This window comes from Hordeum vulgare, chromosome 2H (assembly GCF_904849725.1).
Source record: "Hordeum vulgare subsp. vulgare chromosome 2H, MorexV3_pseudomolecules_assembly, whole genome shotgun sequence".
Lineage (NCBI taxonomy): Eukaryota > Viridiplantae > Streptophyta > Magnoliopsida > Poales > Poaceae > Hordeum > Hordeum vulgare.
This window is the reverse complement of record NC_058519.1, coordinates 12,202,977-12,217,138: the sequence shown is the minus strand read 5'-3', so window position 1 is coordinate 12,217,138 and position 14,162 is coordinate 12,202,977. Positions and strand designations below refer to the sequence as shown.

At 44.3% G+C, this 14,162-nt stretch overlaps 2 protein-coding genes across 3 annotated transcripts; both read left to right on the top strand.

Moving 5' to 3' along the window:
* Positions 1-937: 937 nt before the first annotated feature.
* LOC123424436 (phosphoglycerate mutase-like protein 1) lies at positions 938-14,135 on the top strand. 2 transcript variants are annotated; one of them, XM_045108049.1, is made up of 11 exons: positions 938-975; positions 9,144-9,205; positions 9,324-9,431; positions 9,852-9,931; positions 10,026-10,188; positions 10,521-10,595; positions 10,690-10,778; positions 12,028-12,147; positions 12,398-12,442; positions 12,532-12,617; positions 13,932-14,135. In XM_045108049.1, the coding sequence occupies exons 2-11, from the start codon at positions 9,146-9,148 to the stop codon at positions 13,958-13,960; spliced, it is 855 nt and encodes a 284-aa protein (XP_044963984.1). In that variant the 5' UTR covers positions 938-975; positions 9,144-9,145; the 3' UTR covers positions 13,961-14,135. The 2 variants fall into 2 exon arrangements, with proteins under 2 accessions (XP_044963984.1, XP_044963985.1); XM_045108050.1 differs by lacking the exon at positions 13,932-14,135 and having other exon boundaries at positions 12,532-12,925.
* On the top strand, positions 958-5,453 carry LOC123424435 (phosphoglycerate mutase-like protein 1). The gene is made up of 10 exons (XM_045108048.1): positions 958-975; positions 1,325-1,389; positions 1,522-1,629; positions 2,489-2,568; positions 2,667-2,832; positions 3,177-3,251; positions 3,345-3,433; positions 4,644-4,763; positions 5,004-5,048; positions 5,138-5,453. The coding sequence occupies exons 2-10, from the start codon at positions 1,327-1,329 to the stop codon at positions 5,250-5,252; spliced, it is 861 nt and encodes a 286-aa protein (XP_044963983.1). The 5' UTR covers positions 958-975; positions 1,325-1,326; the 3' UTR covers positions 5,253-5,453.
* Positions 14,136-14,162: the final 27 nt, after the last annotated feature.

The following is a 14,162-nucleotide window of genomic DNA, read 5'->3' as shown; positions in this document are numbered from 1 at the left end:
GGATCCGTTAATTCCTGAAACAACGGTCGAGTTTCAGAAAATAGTTGCTTGTTGCAGATTTTTTTTCTTCGTCTTTCTGTAACATAGGTATTTTTACGGAAGAATTTTTTGCAACAACGGTTGAGTTTCAGGAATTTTTGCAACGAAAGTCACGTTGCAGCCGGGATCCATGCTCAACGAAGAGACGGGCGCGCGAGCAGGGACGCATCTCCAGCGAGGCAGAGAAGCTCCCCGGCGGCGGGAGCTCGCCGGCGTCCGCACCGCACACCTCCTCGTTCGCCGCGCGAGATGGGGATCCGGCGATCCGGCGAGGGGCTGGATCTCGTCGGCGAGGTGGGGATCCGGCGAGCTGGCGAGGACCGACGGCGGCGGCGGTTCGCCAGACTTCGACAGGCTCGTCCCCGGTAGCAGAGGAGCCACGACGAGGAACCTGGAGTGCTCCGGCTTCAGCCCACGTTCCTGAAACAACGCTCCAGTTTCTGAAACAACGAGCGAGTTTCGGGAAATGGCTCGTGATCGGGGCGAGATCTAACGGACAAGCGATCTAACGGATGAGCGGGCGGCGGATGGATCAACCGGATCAGCCGGCGGGATGTAACCTTTTCCCTTTCTTTATAGTAAAGTATAGATTATTACTATTATTATATTATTATTATTTTATTTTCAAATCTGTTCTCACATGTAGGCCCTCTACTTGCTTCTATTTTAATGAAGAGGCATTTTCTTTTCGGTAGTGCTAGTATTAATGAAGAGAAGAGGCGTCGAAGGATCTGATTGGGTTTCATCCTATTATATTCGACCAATTGCCAGAAATATCCAAGCGGAGGAGAGACGATGGCGACGGGGCGGCGCGCGAGCTCTTCCTCCGGCTTTGCCCAGGAAAAAATCAAGCAGCCGAAGAGGACACGGCTGACGGCCTCCTCCACCACCACCACCGCCGCCGCCGCCGCACTTCGTGTAGCTCCTCCTCCTCAGGTACGGCTCCCACCCCCCACCTCCTCTGACCTTCCCCTCCACCATCCCGCCGCAGCGCCAGATCTCGACCGCCGCGTGTTTGGCAACACTAGAGCAAGTTTGCTACGGGATTAGGCATGCATGGGAGGTTGATTTCTACTAGTCCTAAACCCATGTCCGGTGCGCGGCGAGAGTTACCAGCGGGAATCCGAGAGCAAGTTTCCTTCATCCCACCTGCAGGCTGCAGCTAACTATACTAACATGGGCTGCAACCGTCTGATTACATTGTCTGTCTTTGGTCTTTACCCGTCGGTCCAGTTCGTCCACGGATATGATAATGATAATATAACCATCCGTTTATGTCCGGCAGGAATGGCGGAGGCCAGCGCCGTCGCAGCCCTGTATCCCGCGCACCGATGCAAAACCGTGTACCTGGTACCACACTCTGAGTCTACCTTTTACCCAAGGATGTAGCATCAATCACCGCATCGGCGACAGGCCCGCAAGGCGAGCGTGAGCAATGTTTCAACCTGTTTCGGTGTTAACCAATGTATACAATGTGTGCAGGTGAGGCATGCCCAGGGTCTTCACAACGCGGAAGAAGAGAAGGATGTTGTAGACTACACTTTACCTGCGCTGCTTGATGCCCAACTCACCCCTCTGGGCTGGAGCCAAGTAATCAGATCCCTTGTTTTCTTCACATTATCCCCGTGCATTTCCAACCACTGCTAGCTCTTGGCATTATCGGTTCTATGGTCAGCTAAGGTGGTGCTTTTAGTCGAATGTTTAAGGCGAAAACGCGTCTTTGATGTTGTCATGATGCTTATATGTATCAAGTCATCCATGGTACAATAGTATCAAGCATTAAGATTGTTTATATCGAAATGTGTAAACGTGGCAGATGTCATGATGCTTTAGTGATGGAAGTTCATTTCTGTAATTCAAGCGTTGGCTACTCAATTCATTCACCTCACATAGTAACCGATCCTCACTGATGATGTTCAACCTTTGTTTGGATGATGACATCTTCTGTCAAATGCATTTGTGGCAGTTAGCGGTATTATGGCAATGTCCAGTAGTACTTTTGTTATGGTTATTCTGTCAAGCTTTCATGGCTGAAATCCTAGAGAATATTTCTTCCTTGCTAATGAAATCCTCAGTGTAGCAGCCATTTCATATGCAAAATCTTAGGTTGTTAGTAGTTCACATCGTTCTTGTTGCGGCCTTAAAAAAATTAAGTCCCCTGTGTTAGCATCAACCTCTGACTAGAGATATCAACCCTAACCCTGGTTGTATCAAAACACAATGACACCACCTTGTTTTGGATGACAATGCAATGCCTTTAGTTGATTCCGTTAAGGCTGCGAGCCAAATTTTTTGGGCATGTTCATTTCGAAGTCTTTTGTCTGCAGTTGTGTAATTAGTTGAGTTCCTTTCAGGCCCTGACATATAATGTTGATATAGATACCACTCAACTCTTTTTTTCATGTGGCATTTTCAAGTTCCATGGATGCTGATTTACATGTGTTTGTAGGTTGATTGCCTGCGAGAGCATGTGACGAAATGTGGACTAGCAAAAAAGATTGAGTTGGTTATTGTTTCCCCTCTAATGAGGTATAGTTTTCCTTGACCTTCTGGCCTTCTTGTACATGATTTCAGTGTTCTGGATCTTCTTCTAAGCTTTTTGTTGTTCACTTGAATTAATCTGACAGGACTCTGCAGACTGCAGTGGGGGTCTTTGGCGGTGGAAGCTGTACTGATGGAGAAAGTACATCACCATTACTGATGGTAGAAGGTGCAGAAAACAGTGGGCGTCAGCCTATTTCAAGTTTGAACTGCCCACCGTTTCTTGCACTTGAGGCCTGCAGGGAGCAGTTGGTATTTCCCCTATCATTTGTTACAAAATAAATAAAAATGTCTCGCCATTTAGTGCCTCATTTATGTTGGTTTGTGTTAAATATTAACTAGAATAGGCTGTTTTCGCAGTTGCTAGAATAACTTGTTCACCTTTATTTCAACTTCTAAGTCGAATACTCTCATTTGAGAATTTTGCATGCCTCATTGTGTCTTTTTTTTCCATACGTGTCCCAAACTGGGAGCCGGGTTCCATTATATGCATAACGGAACAGAAAACCTCTGTTTATGTCTGCTTCTTCCGTATCAGTAATGCCCTGTTGACAAATATTCTCAATATTTGATTTTGTATTTGACTATAAATACAGAGTGTTCTTACCTCTGACAAGAGGAGCAGCATAACAAGATACCGTACTCTCTTTCCTGCCATTGATTTTTCCTTGGTAAGTACCTATTGTTGCTAATTCACAAGAACAGTTCATGACACAGTGTCTCAGATGGTGCTTTTAATATACGTGTTCTCACAATCTTTTCAGATAGAGAATGATGAAGATGTTCTTTGGGGACCCGATGTCATAGAACCAAATGAATCTGTTGCTGCCAGGGGCATGAATTTCTTTGACTGGTAATTTTCCTTTATAAGATTGATTAGTTTCTTTTCATTAATATCTTGGAAATATAAGCCTGATGCTCTGCTTTTATGAACATGAAACACAAGTACGTTGATAATATAAGCTTGAGATGCTCTGCTTTTATGAACATGAAACACAAGTACCTTTCTAATATAAGCCCGATGCTCTGATTCTATGAACATGAAACACAAGTACCTTGATAATATGAGCCTGATGCTCTGCTTCTATGAACATGAAACACAAATACCTTGATAATATTCGTAAGCACATTGCAGCCGCCAAGCTTGCCCACGTATCACTTTTGGTTATTTTTCTGTGTCACCCAAACAAGCAATTTATTCACCACTCTCCCCACCTGACAGTAGTCCCATGTTCCTAAAGAGTCATGTTATTTGCCTCACTTTTTTTTTGAGGAATCACCGCCGGAGAGAGGGTATAGTTGTTACTTGTTAGAGAGAAGTTACAAGCAGAGCCACGTGTCTTGGTGTTAGAGAGAAGTTACAATGCCACGGAGATCTGGGAGGTGGGATAGATGCGACTTGGTGGACATCTTATCACTCGGTTCTTTAAACCGATGAGTCCAAAGTTCAAAGTCGCTACAAATACTTCGAACAGAATCGGTAGAAGAATCTCTGTCCAAATGCAAGTTTCAAAGGTCAGCCGGCGTCGAACGAAGTAGGGGGCACAATGCCTAGGTGCAGCCATATGGATGCAACCCTTGGGCAAGCGATGAACAAATGTTGTGTGCCCTCTGAAGTGGCATTACATCGTGGGCAAGCTGTCGCGGCTGCAATGTGCTTATGAAAGAGGTTGTCCCTGGTGTTTAGCCGACCTCTAAACAAGAGCCAAGCAAAGATCTTCAGCTTGTTTGCACAGCGGCTGTGCCAAATAAGATCTGCATGATCACACTCATCTTCCTCATGCATAATAATACCGTTGGCAGAAGCTGACCATATATGTTACTTTATATCCGTCAACATTTGTTGCGTGATTTAGAGACAAATTGGAACTGGTGGTGAAGGATTGTGAGCTGCATTAGATATTTAGATTTGACGTTAGCAAAGTTCTAAGATGCTGGAGATTTATGTGTAGCATGTATTGAGAAAGACAAACCTCAAATTAGGTGACCCGTTGGGTTGACGAGTAGTAACTTTATTTTTGGTGGCTAGATTAAATTAAACTATTCGTCGGATGTGCTTGCAGGTTATGGACAAGAGAAGAGAAAGAGATAGCTATTGTCAGCCATTGCGGTTTCTTGTATCACACCCTAAACATGTATGGTAAAGAGTGTCATCCAACCGTAGCAGAGGAACTGGGCAAGAGGTAAGTAATGTATTCCCCTTGCAACTGAGCAATCAACTCAAGAGAGCAAATTATAATTGCCAGATGTAACTGTTGGAACTTGAAACCATAGACAGTATAAGCAAACCTGACTAATTTTTCTTTCCGGAAAAAGGAAAAAATATTCTGTATTCTTTGTCTTGGGATAACATGACCTGAGTTCAGAGAACTTCTTTTTGTCTTGCAATCTCAGTAATCTAACTAGTACTTGGTTATATACAGCTTTGCCAACTGTGAGCTCCGGTCGATGGTGTTGGTCGACAGAAGGTCAGTTCTTGTTTTTCCTCGGCGTTCATGTTGACAGTTGACTCTTTGCTTTTTTATAACGTGGATTTGCTTTGCAACGCTCGCTGCAGTAACCTTGGATCGGATACCTCTACATACAACTTCGCGGGGAAGATACCGACCGGGCTTGATATGCCTAGCGATGTGGCAGACAAGAAGCAGGCTGAAGAAGCTAGCAAGAACTGAAGACTGTCGAGCACATGGATGTCTTTGATTCTTTACCAAACCCCGGTTCTGGCTGACAATGAACTGAGAATAGATGAGCGACATGGATAGGACTTGCCGTTTATTGCTCAGGTGTATGATCGTCACGATTGGTTATGTTTATCTGATTTGTTGTCTGAACGCATACCCAAATTCATGGGAATAAGGACTTATACGCATACACTTGAGAAAGAGCACGGTACGTTGAAACCTAAGCAGTATTTTAAGAATGTTTAACATGTAAAATAACATCATATTCAGATTCTAATTCTAGGCATTTTCTGATCAAATTTCATATATACCATGTTAAAATTGGAGATAGGGTTGCAACGGTACTAATATTTTTGTAAAGCATTTGATATAGAATGCAGGTTGATTAATCCAAATATTAGTATTTTTTGTTGTTGCAAATAGAAAATATTTTTTTGGACTCACTTAAACTGGACTGCAGGTTGATTTTTAAAAACTGCAGGAGGTTTTTGTTTGTAAAAAGTGAACCATTTAGCTTAATTGTGAACCGCATGTTGATTTCAAAAGACAGCTGCAAAAGTGACGGACACTCTCCTTCCCTGAAATGAAGGATTTTTTACTATGTTTGTTCTCAAGGAGATTTTTTCTATGTTACCTCCAAAAGAGGAGGAAACACGTATGTATACACACACACACAAGTTACCACGTCTATAAATATGTAAAAAATAGATCCATGGATGAATTTCGAAATTGCACTGAAGAGTTGTGCTTGATTTTTAATCCACATATGTATTTTCTTATAATAAATCTTTGTCGGACTTCCAAAAAAGATACGGAACACGTGGTCCCTCTACTTGCTTGTTGGGACAGAAAAGCAGGTCACTCTCCTCGAGATTTATTATGATCACATGCATATGATTGATTGTAATATAGAGAAAAATAATATTAAAAAAGGCAAAGGATTTCGGGTGGCTTCCTCGCCTTGTTTTCCTCGCCTTGTTCTCCATCGCGACCTGTCCGGAGATTACGGTGTGGAAGGCCCGTCGGGAAGGGGTGCGCATCCTGCTTGTGCCGCGGCTCACTCCGCTGGCCGCTCGGGAATGCACCGATGTCCAGCTGCTCGTGGAGAGTTGCCCTGGAAGCGAGTCTCAGGACTCTCGACTTGCCCCCCTTTGCTCGGGGCCCCAGGGGCGGGTCTCGGCTAGGGCGGTGTATGCCCTGCACCACCTCGGCGGCGTGGGGACCGAGACTGCCACCTTCCTGTGATCGAACCGGGCACCCTCGTGTGTCAAGTTCTTCGGGTGGCTGCTGACCTTGTCGCACATTCACACGTGTGATGTACTCCTCCACAAGACCAACCTGACGACGGAGCAGGCTGGGTGCCCGTGTTGTGAAGCGGTTCTGGAGACCGCCGATCACCTCATCTTTCGTTGTCCCTTCGTGGTGCAGTTTTGGAGGTGCCTCGACGTGTCGCCGAGGGGCGCCTCGCTTAGTACCCTTCACCTTTTCAATGTTGCGCGCGCGGTTGGTGGTGCCTCTCCGGATGCCTTCGTGCTCCTTTGCTGTTGGAGGCTCTGAAACGGTGGAACGTTGTGGTGTTCCTGGACGGCACGCCGTCTCTGGCTGCCACGCTAAAAGCCTACCGTGACGACGCGGTGCTCTGGCAGGCTAAGATGAAAGTTGTGGACCGCACGCACATTGATGTTTGGCTCGGTGTGCTTCGATCTACCTAACGGTTTACCTTTTGGCTGGCTGGCTCATCTCTCGTCTCATCTCCTTGTGTAAATCTGTCACTCGGGATTGGAGGTTTTCCCCCTCCCTTTAAAGCAATATATCCAGGTTCCCCCGATGAAAGTTAAAGAAAAGGCAAATCAACGTGTGATTGGATTGTTAGAGGGACTATGGTATCTCTAACCCATCGGGATTCAAGTCATGTTGCTCGCATTTATTTTTGGATTTATTTCAGGATTTCCGACGATGTGTGTTCAGTGGGAGGAGACATTCCCGTCGATGATAGTGACTTCGTAAATCTCAAGATGATATGTCGACTCAGTAGCTCGTAGGTGCTCATAGGGATAATGTATGCATGTATATGTTCATAGGATGAGTGTATGCGCGTTCCTTGCGCGTGTTAAAAAAACTCAGATGTTTAAAGATTCGTTTTCCTTTTAGTACTCTCTCTGTCACGGTTTAGAAGATCCGCATGAGTGATCTCTGGGGCCAAGGTGCATCTTAGTTGATTCTATTTTATTTTTTTGCAAGTGCTCATACAATAACCACATAGTGCCTAATTATTTAAGAAGATATGCACAGTAACTCACATAACCATAAAACGATGAATGCATGCAGTCTACTAGTAGTACACTTTTAATTAACTAAAGAGTAAAATGCCACACATCTTAATCCTCTTTTATTCTGGAAATGCATGTAAGTGAAACCGCGTCTTTAAAACCATGATGAAGAAAGTAGTGCTAATAAAGAGGCAATGAATGATCTGATTGGGTTTACCCTACTACTATTATATTCGACCAATTGGGGAAGTCCGGCGGCTGCCAGAAATATACAAGCGGAGGAGAGACGATGGCAACGGGGCGGCGCGCGTGCTCGGCCTCCGTCTTTGCCCAGGAAAAAACCAGTCAGCGGAAGAGGACACGGCTGACGGCCTCCTCCACCATCACCGCCGCCGCCGCCGCACTTCGTGTAGCTCTTCCTCTTCCTCCTCAGGTACTCCTCTGACCTTCTCCTCCACCATTCCGCCGCAGCGCCAGATCTCGACCCTGCGCGTGTTTGGCAATATCAGAGGAAGCGGATTAGGCATGGGATGGGAGGTTGACTTTTAGTCCTGAACCCATGTTCGTGTTTGCAAGTTCATTACATAGTTTGATGATCTCCTGATCCCACATACAGTACGAAATTGCTCCGCCGCGCCCGTTAATATGCTTTCGGTCTCGGCAGCTCAGTGCTTCTCTCGGTCCGATGGGAATCACCGCGTTTAGTCTAGCTAATACTGCTATAACACTGGATCATCAACATTCCTACCACGTGAAAATGTTCCATCTCAACGTGCTATTACATATATATACATGTCATTCTGTAAAGCATGTCTGATTACATTATCTCTACCCGTCGGTCTAGTTCGCCGATGGATGATTTTTTTAGAAAAGGAGGCATCGCCCCGACCTCTGCATCGAGCGATGCATGCAGCCTATTTATTAATAAATGAGTCCTCAACCAAGTACATCAATCTGAGAAGACAAATAAAAGATACAAAGCGCCATCCGCGCCCAACCGGTAGCGAAAGTAGACCTAGATGACTATCCACCTATCCTACTAATGTGTCGTCATCCAAACCGGTTGAAGATATCCTGAGCTACCATCTCCCAACGGGCACACCCAGTAACCAAAGGCTCCCTGGTCTTCGCAGGAGTGAGTAATAACCACGTGCGGATCAAGACAGTAGCCCTGAAGATAACTTGCAAAAAATTAATCGAGTTGCATCTGTTAAAAGCTAAATCATTCCTGCTGTTCCATAAAGCCTACAACAATGCACAGGTTCCCACACAAATAAGCTTTATCAAATTACAATCAACACCCTCAACCCACGTCCCAAATAACGTGTTAATACTGTTGGGAGGGCTGATTCTGAAAGCAATGTGAATCGAACGCCATAGAATCTGAGCCATAGGACAATCGAGAAAGAGGTGCTTAATAGTTTCTTTGTTTTGACAAAAATTGCAAGTTTGGTTGCCTTTCCAGTTGCGTTTAGCTAAGTTGTCCTTAGTGAGAATAACTTCTTTGTGGACAAACCACATGAAAATCTTTATTCTCAGCGGCACTTTGATCTTCCAAATGTGCTTGGATATTGGGATCATAGTAACATAATTGTTCGTTTATGTTGGGCAGAAATGGAGGCCAGCGCCGCCGCAGCTTTGTATCCCGCGCACCGATGCAAAAACTTATACCTGGTACTACACTTTGAGATGCTCTTCGAGTGTGCCTTTTACCCAATGATGTAGCATCACTTATCGGTGACAAACCTGCGAGACAATGTTCATTCTGTTTCCGTGTAACCAATGTGTGCAGGTGAGGCATGCCCAGGGTGTTCACAATGTGGAAGAAAAGAAGGATGTTGTAGACTACACTTTACCTGAGCTGCTTGATGCTCAACTCACCCCTCTCGGATGGAGCCAAGTAATCAGATTTCTTGTTTTCTTCACATTACCCCCCATGCATTTCCGACCACTTCTCTTGCATTATCAGTTCTATGACCAACTACGGTGGTGCATCTAGTCAGATATTTAAGGCAAAAATGCGTCTCTGATGTGTTAGTATCAACCTCCGACTACAGATATAAATGCTAACCCTGGTTGTATCAAAACACAATGACACCACCTTGTTTTGGATGACAATGCGATGCCTTTAGTTGATTCCGTGAAGGCTGCGAGCCAATTTTTTGGTCATGTTCATTTCAAATTCTTTTGTCTGCAGTTGTGTAATTAGTTGAGTTCCGTTCTGGCCCTGACATATAATGTTGATCGAAATATCACTCAACTTTTTTTTTTCATGCGGCATTTTCAAGTTCCATGGATGTTAATTAAAATGCATTTGTAGGTTGATTGCCTGCGAGAGCATGTGACGAAATGTGGACTAGCAAAAAAGATTGAGTTGGTTATTGTTTCCCCTCTAATGAGGTATAGTTTTCCTTGACCTTCTGGCCTTCTTGTACATTTTCAGTGTTCTGAATTTCTTCTAAGCCTTTTATGTTCACTTGAACCAATCTCACAGGACTATGCAAACTGCAGTGGGGGTCTTTGGTGGTGGGAACTGTACTGATGGAGTAAGTGCACCCCCATTAATGGTAGAAGGTGCAGAAAACAGTGGACGCCAGCCGATTTCAAGTTTGAACTGCCCACCATTCCTTGCAGTTGAGGCCTGCAGGGAGCAGTTGGTATTTCCCTATCATTTGTTACAAAATAAATAAAAATGTCTCGCCATTTAGTGCCTCATTTATGTTGGTTTGTGTTAAATATTTAACTACATGGGTTATTTTCGCTGTTTCTAGAATAACTTGTTCACCTTTATTTTAAATTCTAAGTCAAATACTCTCTTTTGAGAATCTTGAGTGCCTCTTCGTGTCTCTTTTTTTTCCCATACGCGTCAAACTGGGAGCCGGGTTCAATAATATGCACAATGGAACAGGAGCCTCTGTTTGTGTCTGCTTCTCCCATATCAGCAATGCTCTGTTGACAAACATTCGCAATATTTGATTTTAAAATGCAGGGTGTTCTTACCTCTGTCAAGAGGAGCAGCATAACAAGATACCGTACTCTCTTTCCTGCCATTGATTTTTCCTTGGTAAGTACCTACTGTTGCTAATTCACAAGAACACTTCATGACACAGTGTCTCAGATGGTGTTTTTTAATATACGTGTGCTCACAATCTTTACAGATAGAGAATGATGAAGATGTTCTTTGGGGACCCGATGTCATAGAAGCAAATGAGTCTGTTGCTGCCAGGGGCATGAATCTGTTTGACTGGTAATTTTCCTTGATAAGATTGATTAGTTTCTTTTCATCAATGTCTTGGAAATATAAGCCTGATGCTCTGCTTTTATGAACATGAAACACAAGTACCTTGATAATATTCATGTGTGCGCCCTATATCACTTTTGGTTATTTTTCTGCGTCACCCAAACAAGCAATTTATTCACCACTCTCCCCACCTGACAGGAGTCCCATGTTCCTAAAGAATCATGTTATTTTCCTCACTTTTTTTTCGAGGAATCACCGCCGGGGGGAGGGTCCCCACCTTTACTCAAAGTGACCCAAGGGTCTTGGTGTTAGAGAGAAATTACAAGGCCACGGGGATCTGTGAGGTGGGATGGTTGTGACTGGGGGTGGCCATCTTATCACTCGGTTCTTTAAACAGATGAGTCCAAAGTTCAAAGTCACTACAAATACTTCGAACAGTGTTCGATTTGCTATGATTTTTATTCCTAAAGACGGTCAAGAGTCCATAGAATCGGTAGAAGAATCTCTGGCCAAATGCAATTTTCAAATGTCAGCCTGCGTCAAGGTAGCCCAAAGATCTTGGAACCAAGCAGGGAGCACAATGCCTAAGGGCAGCCATATGGATGCAACCCCTGGGCAAGCAATGAACAAATGCTGTGTGCCCTCTGAAGTGGCATTACATTGTGGAGAAGCTGTGGCGACTGGAATGTGCTTATGAAAGAGGTTGTCCCTGGTGTTTAGCCCGGCCTCTAAACAAGAGCCAAGCAAAGATCTTCAGCTTGTTTGGACAGCGGCTGCGCCAAATAAGATCCGCATGGTCATACTCATCTTCCTCATGCATAATACCGTTGGCAGCTTTCGAGGAGTTTTTTTGCCATGTATGAGCGCCCTTTGGTATTGGTCATTGGAGAACCCAAAATCCTGAAACATCAACAAAGCAACCATTTCGTTTGCCGCAGCATTGGCTAACCAGTTATTTGGCCCACTTTCATGTACGCACTGGAAGGCAGAAGCTGTCCATATATGTTACTTCATCTCGGTCAACAACTCAAAATATGTTGCGTGATTTAGGGACAAATTGGAACTGGTGGTGAAGGATTGTGAGCTGCATAAGATATTTAGATTTGACGTTAGGAAGTTCTAGATGCTGGAGATTTATGTGTAGCATGTATTGAGAAAGACAAACCTCAAATTAGGTGACCCGTTGGGTTGACCAGTAGTAACTTTATTTTTGGTAGCTAGATTAAATTAAACTATTCGTCGGATGTGCTTGCAGGTTATGGACCAGAGAAGAGAAAGAGATAGCTATTGTCAGCCATTGCGGTTTCTTGTATCACACCCTAAACATGTATGGCAAAGAGTGTCATCCAACCGTAGCAGAGGAACTGGGCAAGAGGTAAGTAATGTATTCCCCTTGCAACTGAGCAATCAACTGAAGGGAGCACATTATAATTGCCAGATGTAACCGTTGGAACTTGAAACCATAGACAGTATAAGCAAACTTGGCTAGTTTTTCTTTCCGATAAAAAGGAAAAATATTTTGTATTCTTTGTCTTGGGATAATTTTACCTGATAGAGTTACTTGTTCAGAGAACTTCTTTTGTCTTGCAATCTCAGTAATCTGACTAGTACTTGGTTATGTACAGCTTTGCCAACTGTGAGCTCCGGTCGATGGTGCTGGTCGACAGAAGGTCAGTTCTTGTTTTTCCTCGGCGGTCACGTTGACAGTTGACGCTTTACCTTTTTGTGATGTGGATTTGCTTTGTTACGCTCGCTGCAGTAACCTTGGATCGGATACCTCTACATACAACTTCGCTGGGAAGATACCGACCGGGCTCGATATGCCTAGCGATGTCGCAGACAAGAAGCACACTCAGTGACGGAGCCAGAAATTTTATGGAGCTTGGGCAAGTTAAGACTAAGTGCATAATAATCACACAAAATTTAATTTTGAAGTAAGCTAATATATCAATATCCAAATAAAGTTGAGACATAACAACAAAAGATACATATTCAGCTTTGCAAGAATAGAGATGGTCAGAATATTTGGAGGATACTCACAAATTTGTTTTCTCTTTCCTGGATCGCGCTTAATATCATTTGGATTAAATCCAATGGCAATGTTAGGAGTTGGTGGTGCCTCCACTTCTATTTCCGGTTGCACGCCATTCCCATTTTCAGTGCTTGCTCTATTAACTAAGAACCTCCTCATTTCTGAAATTTAATGATAAAGTTTGAAATTAGTTGTTAAACAAGTAAATAAGAAATGATTACAACAAGTGCAAATTCATAGTACGGAACTACTTGCATCAAAGAAATAATGCATTCTAAGTAAGCAACTAGAAGTACTAATAAGATTCACAACCAAGTACTTTTAGACTTAATACAGATTGTACTAATACAGATTGAATACATGTACGTGAGAACTAGAAGTACTAATACAGATTGAATACATGTACGTGAGATGAGATGGTGAGAAAATCATACGAGGACCAATTAATTCTGATGGAGATTAGTTAGCTGAGGCAAGAGCGTGATCCAGTTAGCTGGGGCAAGAGTTCTCCTTCCAATTAATTCTGCAAGAACAAATTCTGACGGAGATTAGTTAGCTGGGGCAAGAGCGTGATCCAGTTTGCTGGCGCAAGAGCTCTCCTTCCAATTAATTCTGCACGAACAAATTCTGACGGAGATTAGTTACTTAGTTCCCTAGCCGGCTAACCCTAATTTTAATGGAGATTAGTTACTTAGTTTCTTACCAAACCGAAGCAAAACAATCGAAGACGTGAGAACTGAGAAGGGATGACTGAACGAGTACACTGCCCAGGCCGCCGGGCGCCTCACCCTCACGTCCGCTCGCCGTCGTCGCCCACCGGGCCCTGCGTCGACTCGTCGCCAGCCGCCTGTGAGCAAACGAAACGACGGAGGAGTTCACGATCGATCCGAGTGAGCCAGCGAGGGATTCCCAGACGCGTGTATTCTGTATATCAGGCTATCGGCCTCGCTGCTGACTGGGCTACTGCCTGCTGCATTGGGGTGGGCTGCTGTGGCCCATTTTTTTTGCCCGGGTAAGCAAAGCCATCCAACGGTAATTGGCTCTCATAATACTGATCCATCACAACTGTCCTGAAAGACGGAGCCCGGGCAACTGCCCAGGGTGGCTGGGCGGTGCCTCCGCCACTGAGCACACTGAAGAAGCTAGCAAGAACTGAAGACTGTCGAGTGCATGGATGTCTTTGAATACTTGTCATATATGCCTCAGAGACTTGGTCTGGTGGAAACTTCGAAGATAAATAGCACATAGTTTTCCTCGCCTATAATAGTGTTGTCATTTGGCTTGTTAATCTCCGTTTGACGGACATTGCTAGGGGCCATTTCAACGTCAAGATTACAAGGTAGGGTATATAGGGTGAG

Excerpts from the sequence above, each read along its gene's own strand:
- LOC123424435 (XM_045108048.1), top strand. The coding sequence starts at position 1,327 with ATGGCGGAGGCCAGCGCCGTCGCAGCCCTGTATCCCGCGCACCGATGC. Across the intron at positions 2,833-3,176 it reads AGGCCTGCAGGGAGCAGTTG|AGTGTTCTTACCTCTGACAA; the intron begins GTATTTCCCCTA and ends CTATAAATACAG. Across the intron at positions 5,049-5,137 it reads ATGGTGTTGGTCGACAGAAG|TAACCTTGGATCGGATACCT; the intron begins GTCAGTTCTTGT and ends CGCTCGCTGCAG.
- LOC123424436 (XM_045108049.1), top strand. The coding sequence starts at position 9,146 with ATGGAGGCCAGCGCCGCCGCAGCTTTGTATCCCGCGCACCGATGCAAA. Across the intron at positions 9,932-10,025 it reads ATTGTTTCCCCTCTAATGAG|GACTATGCAAACTGCAGTGG; the intron begins GTATAGTTTTCC and ends CCAATCTCACAG. Across the intron at positions 12,618-13,931 it reads TAGCGATGTCGCAGACAAGA|AGCACACTGAAGAAGCTAGC; the intron begins AGCACACTCAGT and ends CCTCCGCCACTG.